At 43.4% G+C, this 19605-nt stretch overlaps 1 protein-coding gene across 1 annotated transcript; it reads left to right on the top strand.

Moving 5' to 3' along the window:
• Window positions 1-745: 745 nt before the first annotated feature.
• On the top strand, window positions 746-8955 carry ism2b (isthmin 2b; the record flags this gene model as incomplete). Its single annotated transcript, XM_080490246.1, has 6 exons — window positions 746-856; window positions 4697-4948; window positions 5827-6157; window positions 7750-7887; window positions 7983-8051; window positions 8138-8955. The coding sequence occupies 6 exons, from the start codon at window positions 746-748 to the stop codon at window positions 8653-8655; spliced, it is 1419 nt and encodes a 472-aa protein (XP_080346372.1). The 3' UTR covers window positions 8656-8955.
• Between the last annotated feature and the right edge of the window lie 10650 nt (window positions 8956-19605).

The following is a 19605-nucleotide window of genomic DNA, read 5'->3' as shown; positions in this document are numbered from 1 at the left end:
ACTTTGAGATTAAGGCTGTGATGGGGACTATGTTTTGAGCTTGGGGGACTTAACTGTAACTTTTAACCTTTGTAAAATAAACCCACCTTGTCAAAAGTACCTCAGTCCCCCCCCCCCTGCTTCCACACAGCTGTGAGCAATGACCATCCCACCCCCAACCCCTCCACCATCGGCCCCCTCTCAATGCCTTACAAACACACACACACACATATACACGCGTCCTCCTAGAACCGGTGGGTGAACTTAAGCTGGATAATGGATTAACGCAACAAACAGATCGCCGGTAAAACGCACAGCGCGCTATGAACTCCAGATGTCAATGTATTGGAAGAAAACAGCCACCCACCCACGGCGAGTGAGTCACGGTGTAAAGTAGCTGAATAAGCGGGCGGCGGTGCGGACGGGGAGCTTTAAAAAACGCGTTCTCCCCCCCTCGGGCCCGGCTGCTCGTTCGTTTGGACTGACTGACAGTTTTTTCGCTGCGCGCCGCGCTGGTGCCAGACTTCATGGAGAGCGCGCGGGACACCTCGGGACGCTGGTGCGCATCTTCATAACGCGCGACGCTTTCCACGCGGACGAGGCCGAAGCTTCATCTGACCCCCCTACCCCCCACCCCCCCACCCCCCGAGTCAAGAGGTGGAGAGGAACCGGAGAGATCGATAGGAAAAAGATAAAAGAGTTAATCCAGAGAAAAGTACTTTTTTTCTTTCTTTCTTTCTTTTTGACTTTACGCGAAGTTTTGAAGATGCGTCAGGAGGTCGCGCGGAGATTTCAGATGCTGCTCGTGCTCTGGTCCATACTTCTGCTCAGTTTGGGGACAGGATTTCCAACTAAACGCAAGAATATTCCCCATAAAGTAAGTTTTAGATACATGTAGATGTCACTATGATTGCTGTTTTTATTTTTTTATTTTTTTAACTCAAGACGTTAAGCAACAATTTTGGAAACCTTATTAAAACCACACCTGCTCCTCACAAAACTGCATTTTATGGACGTTAGATAATGCTTTTCTTTCTGGTGTATCCCTCTTTGTTTAATACTGCAACTTTATTCCAACATGTATTATAAAAAAAAGCTCTATTAAAATGTCCAAAACAGTTTAGCTCATTGTTTTCCCATAAATGCGCAATTGTCGTCACTATTGTCGTCATTGTAAATACAGAGGACTAAAATTAAGCACGTTTAAGCTAATAAGTGTTGTTTGATGGCTTTAGGAAAGAAACTCATCCTTAAAGAGAAGAATTACAACAGATTCCCTTAATTGAAGGATTTAATGTGGGTTTTACTTCCATCTGATGCTGTGAAAAGAACAAATTTGTATGTAATTACATTAGAAAAACGGATTCATCTGCAGGAGTAATCATGGGGTTCTCTTTCTTTGCTACTACCTTGAATAATTCAATATCTTTGGAAAACATCAGGTATATATTGATGTAACAGAGAAGCTGCCCTGAAAACTTCACAGCAGGATGGTAAGGTGAAGGAAAGCAGCTCCAGAGTAACTCTTATTGATCCTTAGAGTTCACAGAGAGGACCAAGTACAAGTGGAACTGTGCCCAGAGTTACAAAACATACCATTATACCAGCTAGAAAGATCTGGTCTGATCTCTTTCCTTAAAATATCAGGCACGTCTTATTTCTTCACCGAGAGGAATAATGACGTTTTGTTGAGTGAGGGATTATCACAACACAAGACCGCAAACAATTGTTCATTTAAATCTCAGTGAGGTTGAATAGAATACGTTCTAAAATGATTTAACTGCCTCTCGCTCATCAAGCGACTGAAATTACTCAAAAAATGACAGAAAGTCCACTGCGTGTGGCTTTCTTTTGTCTCGCCTCTCTCTCCTTGTATAGTAAGGTTTGCCATCCCTGTGCATACACCCTGCTATCATAAATCCAAACTCCCTGCAAGCACACACACACACACTCACGCTGTGCAGTGTGTGGTGTGCCCAGGGAAATGTTTGTGTTACACACGGACATATTTGGATATCAAAGTCTGTTTGTGTGTGTTTGTGTCAGGGTTCAATCTTTTTAGCCTTTGAACTCTCCTTCTTGTGTGGCCTCCCATGAATGTCCTATTGGGACTCTCTCTCTCTCTCTCTCTCTCTCTCTCTCTCTCTCTCTCTCTCATCATCTGTCTGATTGATGTCAAAGCAAAAGAGAGAGAGAGAGAGAGGAAAAAGGAGGGAGAGAAGAAGGGAATCATCAGCGAAGAGAACAAGTCTCACTGATGTCTGCAAGTCTTCATTCATCAGAAGACAGCAGTCTTCTAACCTGCTGGGTGTGTTCCGTAAGTGGTGGATGAAGAGGGGAGATTAGCAGAGGAAGACAGAAGGGTGGGGGGCTTTGTGGGGTGGGTGCCCAGTAACGAGATGCTTATGTAACCAGAATAAGGCAAGCCTTCGCCATCCCTCATGCCGGAGCCCAGGTCAAGTGTCATTCATGTGATTGTTTACGTTGGCTCTTTTCTGTGTTAATGTGGAATTTCCTGTTTTTTGGCCTTACCCCCATATCTTGGCGAACAAGAGAGAGAGAGAGAGAGAGAGAGAAGCAGGAGGGTTGTGTTCAAAGCGGCCTCTTTTCCAAGTTTTCGGGACCTGCTTTCCCTCTTGCTGCTTTGTTACCTCCTCTACCCACCCCAAACTCTACCACCTCACCCCGATACCGCCAGGCATGCATTTGTAGTGCCGTTTCTATTTTGCGAAAAAAGATGCCGATCAAAGAGCGTCCATGGTTTATTGTTCTTCTGTAATGGTTTGGAAACGGCCAAGTGCAGGGCCCTTTGATATCCGCGAGCGCATAAATCAGGCCTGCCACACTGCATGCCTTCCCAGCCTGCCCCCCCAACCCCACCGGATCTTGTCCCTACCCCTCACCTCGGCCCCCACTACCCCCATCGAGTCTACCGACCTCCTCTCCCGAGGCTGAATGTGTGTCATCATCATCATCATCATCATCATCATCATCATCCTCCTCCTCGTCATTGGCAGCAGCAGTAACGGTAGCCAAACATAAATCTGTTCTTTTCAGTCATTTGATAAGCGGAAGACAATGCTTCGCCAAAAACTGACGGAGTGGTAGATACCGATCAGACCAAGGCACCTCGCTGCGTCGTCTCAGTGTTAAACACAATGCATGCCATCGGCCATCGGGCCTTTGATCAGAAGAGCCCCACACTACCAAGAGGAGGGGGGGTGATATACAGAGCTAAAGAATACAGGATCCAGATGTTGCACAAGACGAGATGAGGAGGGTGTGAAAGTATGTGGCCTCTCTCATGGACTTTGGACGTAATCTTTTTCTTGTGTCTGCGCGAGGTTGCTGCGTTCGGCGAGCGTGCCGGATCTGACGGCGTCACACGCAGGCTAAATTCAATCAGACAGCCATGATGGCTGTTTTAGGTCATTATAATGATTTATCATTATTGGGTTTGCTGTCTTCGATGATTAATCTGGAGATTATCGTCTCCGCTAAAGAAGTATGACAATTGCCACGCTCTGGCCAGGATGTCTCCAGTTCCCCGATATGGAAGCAGAGGGTCGACTTCATCCATCATAGAAAAGCCCCCCCCTGTAAACAGGCTTTAAGTGTTCACATTCTAGGATTTGACCAACCACATAAGTTCTTTATCGGACAATCACCGGCAGTCAGTGAAAGGTACGCCCTGTTCGAGAGGCCATAACCATAAATCCTCAACCGACTGGTCATTAATTCAGACATTTCTTCTCCTCTTTAACCCCCCCACCCGACTGCCACTGTTTTGCTGAGGAGACCACAAACTGGCTCAAATCCAACCGCTAAATCCTCCCCAATCATACGTTTGGGACCATTTGATGTATTAAAGATGTTACAGGCATAAGTGAATGGTGGACAATAGATCATTAGAGTGGTGTTTGGTTCATGAAAGGGACAGGTACCTTATTAGAAAAAAAAAGTGGGCCTCATAAAGAATCAGACCATGCAGATTCCAGCCAAAAGGCACATATTCAATGTCCCCACCAATGTCCATTATTTTGAGAGATCATTGTTTCATTCTGCCGGCCCCCTTCCAGTGTAACTGTAAAACCTGAAGGGTCAAATTAAGAGGTGGCCCTACTGGCGGCGGCGCCGGCAGCAGCACAGCAGGTTCAGACACGCTTCCATCGACACAGGGGTCCCACGCCTCCCAGGCCCTCTCATTAAAGCTAAAAGAGGATCTCTCTGGCACAGGACTCTCTTTGTCCACGGCCTGGATGCCATGACTGTTGTGGGAAAAAAAAAAAAAAAAAGGAAAATGAAACGAAGGCTGGTTGGTCACTTGGCTGGTTAGTTGGATGCCTCGGGGGCTTTTTGGAATTGCTGACCAAGCTGTGAAGTGGTGGACGGTATCACGATTACTTCCTGAAAACAGAGCGCTAACTGTTTTAGACTCCTCAATAAGCCACGATAAATGATAGATGTTTTTTTTTTTTTTGTCATTCACCTTGCAGAAGGCACTGGCTTTCCAAATGTGTGCAAGTTGTCTCAGTCGCTTTATTTTTTTCACATTTCTCTCAGCAGCATCTGCACAGTCACACACAGGAATAAAGCATTTCAGCTTTCTCCGTCCACAGCTTTCCTTTTGTTGTTTAGTCTCTAAAATTGCTCCACCAGATAATTTGTGGCTGAGATAAACAGTTGAACTCGTACTTTTATCTGCACTTTCCATCAGGCTCACGGCCACCCAGCTCATGGCGGCGGCGTCCAGTATGTCCCCGAAGCCATGGAGCATCAAAACCAGGTTCAGAGTCTACTGCCGGAGCCCCACAGCCACCAGAGGAGGTGGTCTCACCCCCAGCATCGCTCCGTTGGTGTTCTCCCGCAGCCCGAGCCCGAGGAGGAGACCAAACCCTTCATCCTGGATCTGAAGAACTTCCCCGACTTGGCCAATGCTGACATTAACTCACAGAACCCGAACATACAGGTGAGGTTAGAGCCTTGCTGTGTGTCGGATAACAAACAGGAAATGTCCAATTACTGAACCAATAGATAACAAGGTCTTTTCAGTTATGTCTGTCACTGATTTAGGTATTTAGTGTGAAGCAAAATCAACAATTGCTCGATCTTATCTGGGAAAGAACAGCCGTGTCATCCTGTAACAACTATATTAAACCTAATAACTGCAATGTAATCAGGAGTTGTTTTTTTAAACTTCTCTTCATCTGAATTTAATTGAAAATGGAACTTATATCCAGGCATTTACCTTTGTCGGGGTAATCAGTCTGTCTGTGTACATTTGAGTAAATTTCTGATGCATTCTCTTGATCATATACAAGTATACAGTGAACTATAATCAACTGAGGCACACAACAGGATTCAGAGATGGATGAAATAAATTTGACGACAGCTACAGAAACACAGCGTTCCTCTGCTGTCCTACTCGCGCCTGGTCTTCACATCAGCTAAACCGGGTCCTTGGAAGACGTGTAGCATCTAGGATGAGTCATGTTGAGGTAATGAGAGGTAGTTATCCAGAATAAAGGTTCACATTCTCTCCCTGAGAGGTTCGCTTGGTTGGCTGTACGCTCATGCTCATATTCTGACTGACTGAGATCCAGGAAACGGGTTCACTTACTAAAACACTCTTCCAAGGATTTGACATGGTTGATTTCTTGAGAGGAGCTTGTAAGTGAAGCACTAAAGCCGGGGAAAGAATTTTGTGGCGCCTTACTTATTTCTGATCGCATTTAACTACAAAAGCAGATTTAACACAGCCGACCTGTGCGGCCCAGTTGTTACAAGCCATTGTCATAGAAGACAAGCTGGTTTAAAGTGACTGAGTGCCTCCTTTGCTTCACATAGGTGACCATCGAAGTGGTTGACGACCCTCAGATGGAAGTAGAGATGGAACTGGCCAAGGAGAAAGACTGGCTTCCCTCTTCTTCCTCCTCCCCTTCCTCCACAGTCGACTGGCTCGGAGGCAAGAAGATTTTCTGGCCCCTTTTCTGGAGTTACACCGATGCTGATTCCAGCGAGGACAGCAACAGCCGGTCTGGTGTGGAGGACACTGGCGAGGAAGAGGAAGAGGAAGATTACTCTGATTACGGCAGCGAGGAGCCCTTACCCAGCGGAGTGGGCGGAGACTGGGACACTCGTTGGAACGAAGGCTGGGATCCAATGCAGAGCTACTATGGTAAGTTTTGCCAAGCCGTACGCATGGTGTCGCCTCATGGCACCACAGAAACACAGCTCCGTCCGTTGTTAGGACCGAATCAGGTAATAGATGAAATCTTTTTCAAGAATTTTCGCTTGAAAAAAAACAAACAAAAAAAAAAACATAAAGGTAAAGGAATTTTCTGGATACAGAGGCAGGGAGAGAACTTATATGGGAAAGACTGCATGATAACTGCCCCGACAGTCACAGAGAACCAAACGATGCCAGCATGCCAGGCAGCATGAGCACTCGACCGTGAGGACATTGTGGTTCACGGGCACTTTGAAGTCGACACTGGTCGTGCTGGTCGCAGAGGCCTGCCGTTTGAAGATGGCTCCGATGCGCTCGCTAATGGCAGCGTGAGGCCGGCACTGTTCCCTGGGACAAAACAGCCTTCTGCTTGTGGACAATTAGAGGGCAGATTGGGAACACGGAATGACAGGGGCCATTTGGCCAAACCCTTTCATCCTTCCCCAGGACCCCTAGGGCCCCCCCAACCGCCCCCACCCCTCCCACCCTCCCGACCAGACCCTGGCGGCCCTCACTGCCCTCTGCGGCACAGTCTTTTGAGCGAGTGCAAGAATGTAGCGAGGCTCGAAGGCCTGTGCATAACTTGTGTTGTGTCTCAGCTTGCACAGACAACTTATTCAGTGGTAAAAATAGTAAATAATAAGTACGAAAAAAAAAATTGTTGGGATGCACCCAATGAATGAGGAGTGAGTGAGAATCCTTCCTTGTGAGGCCAACTATAGACCAATACTCATCTAAAGTGGTAACAAGTGTCTTGAATTACTCTTCAGTCCGGCTCTTTCCCACTCTTCTTTATCCTGTGTGTATAGACTCTATCTCTTTGACTGTTGTGTGCATAGATGAGCCAGCAAAGGGCAACAATGTCTTATTAAGTGGTCACATCTAAAGGCTCTGTGAACATAAATCTAGGATGTCTGCCTTAGCTCCTTCTGTAATTAAGACTCTCCTGAGACCTCATTCCTGTATGGCCACATGGCGAGCTGGCTGCCCCCGCAAAGTAAAATTGGGTGCTCGCTACACCCAGGCTGGTATTTCTGCACCCACCTCGCCTTTAATCATGAATGACTTGTTTTCAGTGTTATTAACACCACAAGGAAACGTGGTGCGGAGGCGGACAGCCGCAGCACAGCTTCCCTCTCTAATTTTACTGGAGCTTTCTTAAAAAGGACACGGGCTCGCATGGGAAAGGTTAGCCCAGGAGAAAATTGTCATTTGTATGGACTGAGCCTCTGAGAAAAACTTTGAAGCACTATTTTGGAACGGTTGACTGTTGAAATACAGACTAGAGTCTATGTCAACAAAGTTTTTACAGGAGTTTTTCACTTGGAAGCTGCTTCTTATGAGCATGTTGGATACACTACAGGTAGCTGTTTTAATCTTCACCTGAGTCCAAAATAATCATTTTGAGGCTCGTTTTATTAAACTTCACAAGGCATGTGTTGTAAGAATCCCGATTAGCTTTATTTCCAGTATGCTTTAAGGGGTTGTAATTGTTCCATGCATTACAGGAATTAGTTTTTAATCAGTTTTCTCTCCGACAGATAAAGACACAGACGAGTGGACCGCCTGGTCTCCCTGCTCTGTTACATGTGGACACGGCGAGAGAAAGAGGACCAAGTCCTGTGGTTACTCCTGCACCCTGACAGAAGCCTCTAAATGTGACCTGGAGCCTTGTCCTGGTAAGGTCCTTTCTCAGTTTCATGGTTCAGAAGCTCCAGTCATGTGAGCTATTTTTATTCTGATTTGAAATGATCTTCCTCTCTCCTCCTTCTAGGTGACACCAACACTGTGGTGGAGCCTTTCCCGTTTGAGATGGAGAATGGCACAGAGCCATTTGGCACAGGCAAGTATTTTGAGTCAGAGTTTAATAAATCTCTTTTTAAAATGGATTCAGACTTGACGCAGTATTGCCCGTCATTTTTCCAACAGATGTGGACAGCTGTGAGAAATGGCTCAACTGCAAGAGTGACTTCCTACAGCGGTACCTCCACCAGGTTCTGTCTGAGTTGCCCAACTGCCCCTGCTCGTACCCGTCGGATGTTTCGTACACGGTGGTCAGCGTGTACGATGAGGTTCACGGCCGGCCGTTCCGCTGGCGCGACGCCAGCGGCCCCAAGGAGCGCCTGGACATCTACAAGCCGTCGGCGCGCAGCTGCATCCGGTCGGCGCTCTCTGGCGACTCGTCAACTCTGGCGGCTCAGCACTGTTGCTATGACGACCGCGGGCGGCTGATCACGCGGGGGAAAGGCGCGGGAACGCCTAACCTGATCAGCACGGAGTTCTCGCCCGAGCTGCACTTCAAGGTGGACGTGTTGCCATGGATCCTGTGCAAGGGGGACTGGAGTCGCTTCCACGCGGTGCGGCCGCCCAATAACGGGTTGAGCTGCCCGGAAAACCCCCACGAGGACGTGTTTATGAACGAACTGGAGGAGGCCAGGGAGTACTGAGGGACCTCTGCCAAAAGTACATCGTCACTCGGGAGTGTCAGAGGGGAAAGTTCCTAATTCGAGAGGAGACAGCCCACCTTAAAAGTCATAAAACACTTGTTCTACATTAAGTATCAGTCATCACTCACTCATCAATGACAAAGAGGAAGGTTACAGTTGTGACTAGGAGTTTAGGCATTAAGGTGAACACTGGTTATCTCGAGTTAAAATCAAATTCCGGTGTCCCACTGATTCTTAACCTCTTACACATCTGCCGAGACATCAAGCTCTTTCTTTTCATCCACTTTCCTGAATGCGTCGGTATGATGTCGACCAGTATGATACAACATAGATACCGGACGGTATTGTTTTGGGCAGAGTCCAACAGATGAATATCCTAACTATGCTGCTACAACACAAAGTCCTTTAGATTGGAGGGGAACAGGATGCTATTAGATCCAAACACAATGCATTCACAGTACCGTACGGTTTAGTACGTCTTCAGAGTTACCAAACAATTCAGAATCACTTTGCAATTTGGGAGCTGGAGCAGAGAGCCAAGCCGAAGGATCTGAAACGTCTCATTGCCAATTCTGAGCTCGCAAGTTCGAGTTATGAGAATAGCCTTCGGGCAGCAATTGCACAAAACTGGCAATGTTTCGTCACACAGATTAATTTTAGGTGTCACAGCCAGGAAAACATATGATCTGGGTGCCAAAGAGATTAGAGAAAGAATCCGACTGTTGGTGCCTGTGGAAATCCAGCCTCCGAGGAGGAACTACAGTGATTAGACAGACGTGTCTCTACAATGTTCTCAGGGGGACTAACGGACCATGACAAACAAATTGTTCATTTACCTCGACAGTGGAGCACTATTGGATCTTGTATAGATGGAATTGGAGTTAGGATTACTGGGTAGGGGGTTGAGATCCAGATTGGAATTGATGAAGTTATTATGATTATGCTCAGTTTCAAAAAGCTGTTCCAACCTTCATAACCGAATTGTAGCTGCTGAGGCTGAGGGATTTCAAGCTATATTTAGGGGGGTCTTTTAACTTGATTGGATGGAAAGGACATCCCCGAGACTCTAGCTGACACAGGATACTCTGCACATCACATACCCGGCAGCATATCGCTAACATGACCGGAAAAAGCTCCAGGAACTTGTCCTTTCTATCCATAGTGTTTGCTCCTCCATACCAAGTTTTTTTTTTTTTTTTCCAGGAATTCTCCCACCAGATGCATCGATGCGAACATGCATTTGCATTTTGGATTCACCAATTTTTAAAGGAAGGCACTTTAATTTTCGCTGTTTGTTATTGATAAGTGTTCTTGTGAAGGGAAGCTCCCCAGAAATGCTGCATTGTTATGATGAAGGTGTGAAGACATTGAGGCGTCCAGTGGAGGAAAGCATGACCTTTTTTTTTTTCTCGTGATTTCTGAATCTAGCATTACATATATGGTGTTGTACAGTATTTATTTGTCTGTTTTTTAAGTTTGCTGAAGCTTTGAAATGACTCTATACTCAACATGGTGCACTAATCGAACTGCGACAAACGAAGGCACCCATGAACAAAAGGGAAACCTCTTGTCACTTCATACGGAAACAGCAGGTGTCTATGTTTTATTGTGTGTTGTACTGCAGTGTTAAATGATATGTTGTTGCAATTATTCTGAAGAAATATATATATATAAAAACTTTGCATTCATCATCTTCTCATGTGTTGCTTGTTTTTCGACCGCGGAGGTCAATGTTCTTCGGTTCTCTGGCGTTTGGCATCCGCGGGGGTGAATGTTTTGGACGTTTCGCTGCTGTAGTGAGATCATTCATGAGAATCAGGTGTGTTTGAGCAGAGAGACGTCTGAAACATGCATGAGGCCGACCTGCTGAGGAGCAAAAGGCTCGACCAACTGAGGGTTATACTCTGTACATTTCTACACCTCTTTTCTGAAAATGTCAAAGTGTCACAGGATAGATAGTGAAGATGTGGAAAGATAATAGTTGACAAATCATTTTGGCTGATCTCAGCCGGCCAAAATCTCTTAAACTGTCTTTATAACTTGGCTTTAACGGAGTGTTTCGGGTGTTTTTACACTTTCTAAACTTTTGAGCAAACTTGAAAAACTTCACATCAATTATATTTTGGAGGCTCTTTCACCCTATTCCCTTCACAGAGAGGTGGTCCATAGTATTTTTTTAGGAGTCAATCTGATTGGTTTCTGGGGCAAAAAGGTCGAAAACCACAGCTGAGCTTAACATTTTTGGACAATCGGTTGACAAAGTAGCTCAGACTGATTAACGGCACCAAATATAAATACAGTTTTTACATTACTTTACAAAAAATGAATGCAAATGAACTGGTGTTCAGAGTGTCACTGATCCTGAATAAAATGAAAAATCACTGCTATTATTGGCTTTATTACTTTTAAAATGGTCACTTTTTCCATGTTATAGGCGGTTCTGACAATATTGGTTGTGTCTAGCACTTTGGTTAGCAGAGCGAGAAATTGTTTCCTCATGAAATTAGTCTTTCGTGTTAGTGCGTCTTATTTACTGAACTTGAAATTTAGAAAGATGCAATCAAGCTGCTTTATAGAACTGTTCTAGAACTAAAGTACAAAGTAGACATATTGATTGTACCAGATGAGATTATTAAAGTATCTTAAGTAAGCAGGTTAGCCGTGAGGTGAATAAAGTTTTTCCAGGACAAAAGCACAAAGCAGTGCAAACACATATGAACTGATGGAAATGTTTTTTGATTTGGCCTACGCCCAAAAACCTTTGGAGAAAACCGATGTGTGCAACTGCAGAGACCAGTCCTGCAAGCTGAATGCATCATAGCGAATAACATTAGTTATTCCAAGACAATCTGCACCCAATCTGTAGTGTCTAAGGCACAGTTGTGTTTAGATTAGTATCCTAAATACTTGTTTGATTTGCATTTTCTTTTAAAGAATTGAAAAAAAAAAATTCCCAAAAACATTTGGTAGGAATGAAACTTTGCAGTGTAACAGAGAAGCCTCAATCTCCATTTTCCCAAGCGTCAAAGTATTCCTCCAATGTTTACTCTCTTGCAAAAAGCTTCAGCGATCAAAGGAAGGTCTGTGCATTATGTGGTGAGTTCGGTCCACTAAACCAGGGCTGATGGAAGCTGGAAAGCTCCATTGTTTACTAATACCACTTAGCCTTTGCCCTGATGAGAAATAATGAGAATGCTACGTATATATAAACACATATATTTTAAAAAGCTCCTAAATTACCATGTCCACGTTGAACAGGCCCTGAACCTGAGCGTTGACAGGATTCAATTAGGTATCACGGATGATTTCTCCCTGCGGCACATGTTCGCAGAGAGCGTGCTCGCAGTTTGAACCGGCGACATCAAACGCTGCCGTCAGTTTACTCCGTTTGACGTGTGTGTGTGTGTGTTCTCAATTCTAACTCTGGTTTTACTCATAAGTTCCGCTCAGCGCCCGCAAGTCAAAAGTCACACTAACATTTTCTGCAACTCGTAAACAATCGGCGGCGGCTCGGCTCAGCCGCTTCGGCACTCGCGGAACGTGTTGCAGGCATTCCTGCGGTGATTCAGGAGAGCGACACGTTCTTTGATGAATTTGACTTTCAGTTGTGGTTTGGGACGAATGTTTTCGGGGGTTTCGCCGAAGGACAAAAGTGGGATGGCAGCAGAAAATCTAAGCAAAATGTTTCCACTCAATATTCTCCCTGAAACATGCGTCTGACCTCCTGAGCTCCTGCACGTTGCAACTAACAGCCTCCGTCACCGTCATCCATCCCCACTGTGGTTTCTAGGTTGATCTACACCAACCATAATGTTGTCTGAGGCTATACTCTTTCCAGGGGATTAAATACATTGAGATTAAAAGTTCAAAGGTCGGGGTAATGCAAATCCATAAGCTTAGGCAATCCAAACACTGCCTCTCCAATACTCTAATTCCACTGGGTCATAATGTCTGTCTTTGTTCCCATTGACCCAAGAGGAGTGTGATGAAAACACAACGGCGTGCATTTGAAAAAGAACATTCGCTCAAAAAGTGGGCCGCAATTAGAAAACAGGGTATTTAACATCCTTCGTCGCCACCGAGGGGGGTCCTCAGACATCCATTGATCCGCCCATATCCACCGAGGAGCGAACGCTCAGGAGCTCGGTGGATCCGCGATGGTCCTGCAGCGATTCCTATGTTGACTGCAGATCAGCGCTGCGTGGAGGGAAGCCAGACACATGTTGACCACATTGCTGCCGCAGAATAACAGATAAATAACCGCAGATGTGTAGACAGAGGAGAAAGCTGGGAAAGGGAAAACAGAAGAGAGAAGGGGAAAGAAGGGGGGGGGGGGGGGGGGGGTAACTCAGATGTTATCTGAAATATTGAATGAACCAGTACTTTTTGTCCGTGCAGATGCGTTTTTAAAACAAGAAGAGAGAAGGAACACGGGTGAACTCACTTCACAGCTTTGGGACGGCCTGCGCGTGGCGTCACTGAAAGGGAGCGCTCTGCGGTTATACAGAAGTCACAACTGACAGAAATCGTTTCTTCTCAATGGAGCATGAGCGACTTTATGTGCAGAATGCGAGAAGACCGGCGAAGTTGTGAAAGGCTCGCTTTGCCGCTGTGCACCTTCGTTTTCGTCTTTGAGCGTGTGTGTGTGTGTGTGTGTGTGTGTGTGTGTGTGTGTGTGTGTGTGTGTGTGTGTGTGTGTGAGTGAGTTTTGTGAATCGTTCCTTCAGTTATAGTACTGGTGGCCCAGGCCTGGTGCCAGCCCTCGGTGGTTACAGATCTGTTTACTTTTGTAGGCTGGCAGGAACATGAGATTTCCTCTGGGTGTACTGCGGCTGGTGGACCTGCAAAACAGCGCGGCCCTTCAAGTGCCTGGCTGCTCCCGTTACAGGCCGCCTTGTCCACAGCCCTCCGACCGACGGCTTGTGATGAGGGTTGCTCCGCATAAACAAACGCGCTCACCCAGAAACTGCCGAGGGTTCTGTAGCACCATTTTTTTAAAAAAAGAGAAAAAAAAGTAGCCACTCACACAGCTAATTGAAAGCTAATACACGACACAGGAGCGCACTCATACACATGCTTTAGCAGCTCTACCTCCAGAAGAATGCCGGTGGATTTTATGGATTATCTGGAGCTCGAATTATCCCATTCCTCAAACAGCTTGACACAGAGGAAGGCCTTGTTCAAATGTGATTGACAAGACTAATCTGAAAAAGCAGCCGGCAACCAAGAGAGACAACCCTAACCCCTTATTTTTATATCTTTATTAAAGGCTATAGAGGGCTTTTAGATGTCTTGATGTATAACGCTCTTATTGTCTGTAAGGTGACCCTGGGTGACCTTCAGCCCAGTTTACACGACAATGTTCCAATTGAAAACGCATTGCTTTTGCACTTTTCGTTACGGAAAAGTTTTGAAAATGGCGCCCTTTTAGATGGAAACAGAAGAATTTCTGAAAATGATGTAGTTTTCACATTGGGCCACTAGTGGGTGCTGTTGGTTTGTGTTTGTACTGAAACCACACACACACATGCGTGCAGTCAACAATACGTTACAGACATTAAACATGGCGGGTACGCAACATTCGTGGGAAAAAGTATAATAAATAGGGTTCATCCTCTGGATGAACTGCCACCTGTCCATCACATGACAACCACACACACTCATATTCACACTTCCATATCATTTGGGGTCCCCAATTAACCTCACATGCATGTTTTTGGACTGTGGGAGGAAAGCCACACATGCACAATGAGAAAATGCGAGTTCCACACAGAGAGCCCCGAGTCAAACCCACAAACCTCTTGCCATGAGACGGGAGGCCTAACCACTACACCGCCGTGTAATCAGCAGAGTTCAGTCGAATTTATGGCTCGGTCTCCCATGATAGACCAAGTTTTTCATGTGGGAAAATGAAGTGGCCACGGTCATGTGCAGGGTGTGATTCTGCCTGGCGTGGGAATCTACATTGCCTAAGGTCGAAGTATACTCCTTTTAAGAAGTCATTTTTATGACTTAGATCACATGCAGCACATATAATCTTGTGTTAAGAAACAATTTTTCTAATGAATTTGACAGTAACATGTTATATTCTTTTAACAGCCAATAGGAAATAAAAGTCTTTATCTTAGTCATGATGCGTCGACTGATGTAAGCAAGGTGTCATATATAAGCTTTAATCCCCGTCAGACTCATGTGTGTTTTAGAATCAAATCGTTTCCATTCAGTTCTCAAATGTGTCTATTATTCAAATAAATACTACTTAGAAATATAACCTGTAGTTATGTTTGTATGTGTTCATTATGTTTCACATGTATCAAGGATATTGACTTTATTCCATGATAACAATATTCAGCCTGATAATCCCAACACACAGGACACCAATATCCTCAGACGAGTCTGGATATCTGACATTCTTGAGATGAACCAGACTCTACAAACTTCTATTTGTTTATTCCTGTCCAGTGGGAGACTTCATTTTTTTCTTTTCTTTTTATTCCCCCCCTCCCTCCTGCTTCTCCTCGTTGATAATATAATCAGAAGAATGGCCAAAACAGTGCTTTTGGACATGAGCGGGGCCTGTGGATGGAGTAGCACTGAGGTGGCAGCCAGCCAGCCACAACAACATCAAACAGGCCCTCGCCTCCGGCGCGAACACCGAGCCAAGGTCCCGGACCAAACGTATGATTGCTCGCTCCTTCTGAGATAAGAATGCAGACGAGCTCGGGGGTTATTGTGAACAAATATGTACAGGTATGAAGCAAGAGGGAGACGTGGGCCGGATCATAGCAGAGGGACGGGAGGAAACATGGTGTCTGGGGTCAGCTGAGGATTTTTCTCAGATCACACTGATTCCCCAAAGGAAATCATGGGAAGAAGAAAAAAATAAACTGATTTAAATGTACAACAGGCAGGCATGCCATAAAGACTTAACACTTAACGGATTCTTTAAAATAAAGAAGAGGCACAAGTCTGACAAACTGAGATAGAGCACCACCTGATGGTCACAATAAGAAGTGCACATGCTTCAAGGAACGTCCTGTTTCTGTCTTACAAGATTGCAATTTAAAATAATATATACAGTGTATGGCAGAGTAACATTGTTTAAAATGTTCCGCTAGGCAATAGACAAGAGTCACAAAATACAAGGTTTTGAATATAAAAGAATAAAAAAGGAGTCTGCAACCTTTTTGACCAAAAGAGACATTTTTGTGATTTTTCCACCAAATCACATTTAAGCAGGTTTGGCCTTTAAAATGAGCTTCTTAACGTTTCATATATTCAGTAGTTATGAAACACGAACAAAAACTATATCTGATGTTTGCATTTATGTTGTGAATTACAATTTAGGATGATGAACACTTCATTACATTTTCAGCTGTTTTTGTACCTGATTTTATAGAATAGAATAGAATAGAATAGAATAGAATAGATTAATTTCAGAGGGAAACTGTTTACATCATTGCTCCACACAATAAAGAGAAAGAAAGTTGAGTAAATAGGACAGGATAAAAATTTAATAAGTAATATTATTTCACTGCAAAATACACTGATATATCCCCAAACTTCTCCTATAGCTGATGCATCATGCATGTTTTTACAAACTCCCCCTGACAGCGTGGCTTTTGGGCGTCTGCATTATGTTGCGTCTGCTACTCTCAAGAAATTAGAAAAAAAATCCCCCCCCAACAAATCAATATGTTCTTTGAAATTTCTACAATTTCCTTGGTGCTTTGGCCTGATTGTTTTGGCCCACTGGCCTTATGTTTTGCACCGCTGAATGAAAACCAAACGGTGGCAGACAGAATTTTAAATGTCCCTGCAAATTTTGGGTGAAAAGTAAAAGCACAAAGTCATGTTTCTTTGCAGAAAGAGACAATTTGGGGAAACATTTGACTGGTTTAACAAACTTGTTTGTATGAGTTGTGTTTAAAATAATGATGTTAGAATTGGCCTAACAAACAAAAAAAAAGACGGCATGGATCAGAGGAGCTATGAGGTACATTGCTGTTTGTTTACATTCTGGCATTTTAATCTCCAGACATTGATCAGTCATGTCCAAATCACTGTATGCTGTGTATACGTACATCTCCACCCACGCTCGGAGGAAGTACTCATGGATCGTTCTCGTTGCTCATGGGTTTGCATTAACCTACAGACTGTTAGGCAGGACAACTGTTCACACCTAGATGACTATCATATAGAAGTGGATGCTCCTCCTGCTCATGCAGCTGGGGATCATGAGAGGAGTTCATCAGGAGAAATCAGTTCATGGCAACTTTTGTGCTCGCCCGGGCACGGCGTTTTAACACCGCCAAGAGAATGCGCTTAATGTTCAACCAGCATGTTTACACGAGCGAACATAAGCGTTGCATTCGATACCCAATGTCCATCCGCATCACCGCCGCGACAGGCCAACCTTTGCGAGGGGGTTTGCTGACTCACTCGCTCGTTATTCCACATCTCCTGGAAGACGTGTGCAATTGCATGAACCAAAAAGACGGCAGATTCTGATGTGTGGTGTGCATCCCCCTGCGTTGGCAGCGTTGATCCTATTTTAAACTCCAGAGGAATCCCCAATGTCCTCCTGTGCTGAAACTTGACGGATAAAAGATAAACAATTAAAGTTTAAAGTTCCAAAGTTGTGAGGGAAGAACTTCACTCCTGCGTCACTATGAGAAGCCGGGAGGTGCACTGACTGAGTATCATACAGGCCTAACTCTGCTTCATTAAAGAGGCACAATTGCTCATTTTTGGAGGGGCGACACGGTGTAAAGCTACGAAGAAAGTTCTTCTGAACTGCTTGACTATGATGTCAGTATGACGTCTGTGTTTCCTAATGCAAAGCTGACAGGGTGGGACTTGTGTGTGGATATCCTGCAATTATACTTTAGCTTTTGATGAGTTTTCAAAGTAAATGACGAGTGCTGATACTTTCAAGCTTCAGTGCTCATTTTGTACCTCGCAAGAAAAAGTTTACCTCGAAATCAGAGGTGTTAAACTAATTTTAGCTCAGAGGCCACATGATGTCTTGTTTCACCTTGAGTCGGCTGGACCGGTAAAAATAGTGCCATAATAACCTGAAAATTGAACTTTAAAGTTTTTCTTTGTTGTGTTGCTGAGCATAGGTTAATAAAAAGTCTGTATTTTCTCAAAACCAAACAATTGCTCCTAAAATTTGCTACTATTTCAACATAAAGACAATTTCAATGACACTTTCTGGTTCTAAATCCAATGCCATGTCCATGTTTGACACTCCTGCTTTACATAATCATTATATTCCCATATTTTTTATTCAAAAGACAAAAATCCATTCCAAAAAATGGATCACAACAATTCATCTCACTTCACTATTTTTCATTTGAAAATACAGACAAAAAAAAAATTTAATTAAGAAACTGACTGACACATTAAAAAAGATTTGATTAATTTTGTACGATATCTATCTGTCTAAATAATGGAGATATTCAAACCACTATATGTCATAAAAGGATCTTCTATCATGCAACTTACTAGGGATGAAGTCCAGTGTTACATAATCAAGTAACAACCTGTGCCAGTGTATTTGTAGAATTCTCTTTCTTGTATTTCAATGCTATTGTTTTTGTTATTACCACTGTCATTAATAAGTTGGTTGAAGCATCAAGGAAGGTATGAAAAAGTAGTTGTGTGATCCAACATTCTTTAAAAGACATTAGCTGAAATCTGTGAAGTGCTTCTATGTTCACCCACTGTCTGGAGTTCAAATGGATATGTGTGTGGCTGATGAACTAAAAAGATCTATAATCTCTTAAAACTTCCATCGACATGATTTCACACAGCATATGCCAAAGCTGACTTCTTAGTAACAGTTCTTCAAGATAACAACATTCCTTACAGCCTGTTATGTATAACTGTAAATCAGGTTGATTGTGATAGGCTAATATAGTCATGGATAAGGGAGTTAATGATTCTACTCAGCGACCTTCGATAGAGTTTTGGGATTGTGATAAACTTTAGCACTGTTTTGGTGTGTAAAGATAATCATTAACAAAAAATCAAGTTTGCAACATATACAGTACCTAGATGAGTCAGCATGTCTTTAAGAGCTTCTGTATTTATCAAAAAAGGAACATTCAATGCAGCCAAACACCTTGTTGATGACAAACAGACCTCTGACTGAAAATCCTCCAAATATTTTTGTGGTTCATATAGAGTGAACGAGATTCAATTGCAGGTGACATTTATCTCTACTCTACAACTTAAAGTGATTTATTTGAAGGTCATATTTGTTACCAGGTCCAAATGTCACACTGCAAAACGTTTACTGAACAAAAATTTAATGGTGTAGTACTCCAGATTGGTCTTGGTCTTAAGGTCTTGACTCAGTCTCAGGTTAGGCAGTTTTGACTACAGCACTATTTGAATATGTCCCACAATTAAAATAATCTAAGGCAAGGGACTAACGAGAGGGCGATATTTACCATAATAATAATAGTAGTAGTAGTAGTAATAATAATAATAATAATAATAATAATAATAATAATAATAATAATAATAATAATAATAATAATAATAATAATAGTAATAATAATAATAGTAATAATAATAATAGTAATAATAATAATAATAATAATAATAATAATAATAATAATAATAATAAGGTTATTATTATCATTATTATCATTATTATCACTATTTTTATAAATTGACATAAAAAATAAACACATTAAGCTCATGGTTGTTGGGTTTTTTTTTCAAACAGAATGGTTAAAAACTAAGGGAACAAATAAATGTTTTTTTTGTTGTTGCTAAAAACAAACAAGAATTAGATTAAACTAAGTCAGTGGAACATTTCATTGGAATTCGATTTGGCTGTTTTGTAAATTCACGAATCCCGAAAATCTATATTCCCTGTCGGTGTGCAAGAACTGACAGACATAAATCAAAATAATAATAAGAAATACAAATATT

Source organism: Lipophrys pholis (genome assembly GCF_963383615.2).
Source record: "Lipophrys pholis genome assembly, chromosome: 21".
Taxonomy (NCBI): Eukaryota; Metazoa; Chordata; class Actinopteri; order Blenniiformes; family Blenniidae; genus Lipophrys; species Lipophrys pholis.
Note: the sequence above shows the minus strand (reverse complement) of the source record. Positions and strands in the feature narration are given on the sequence as shown.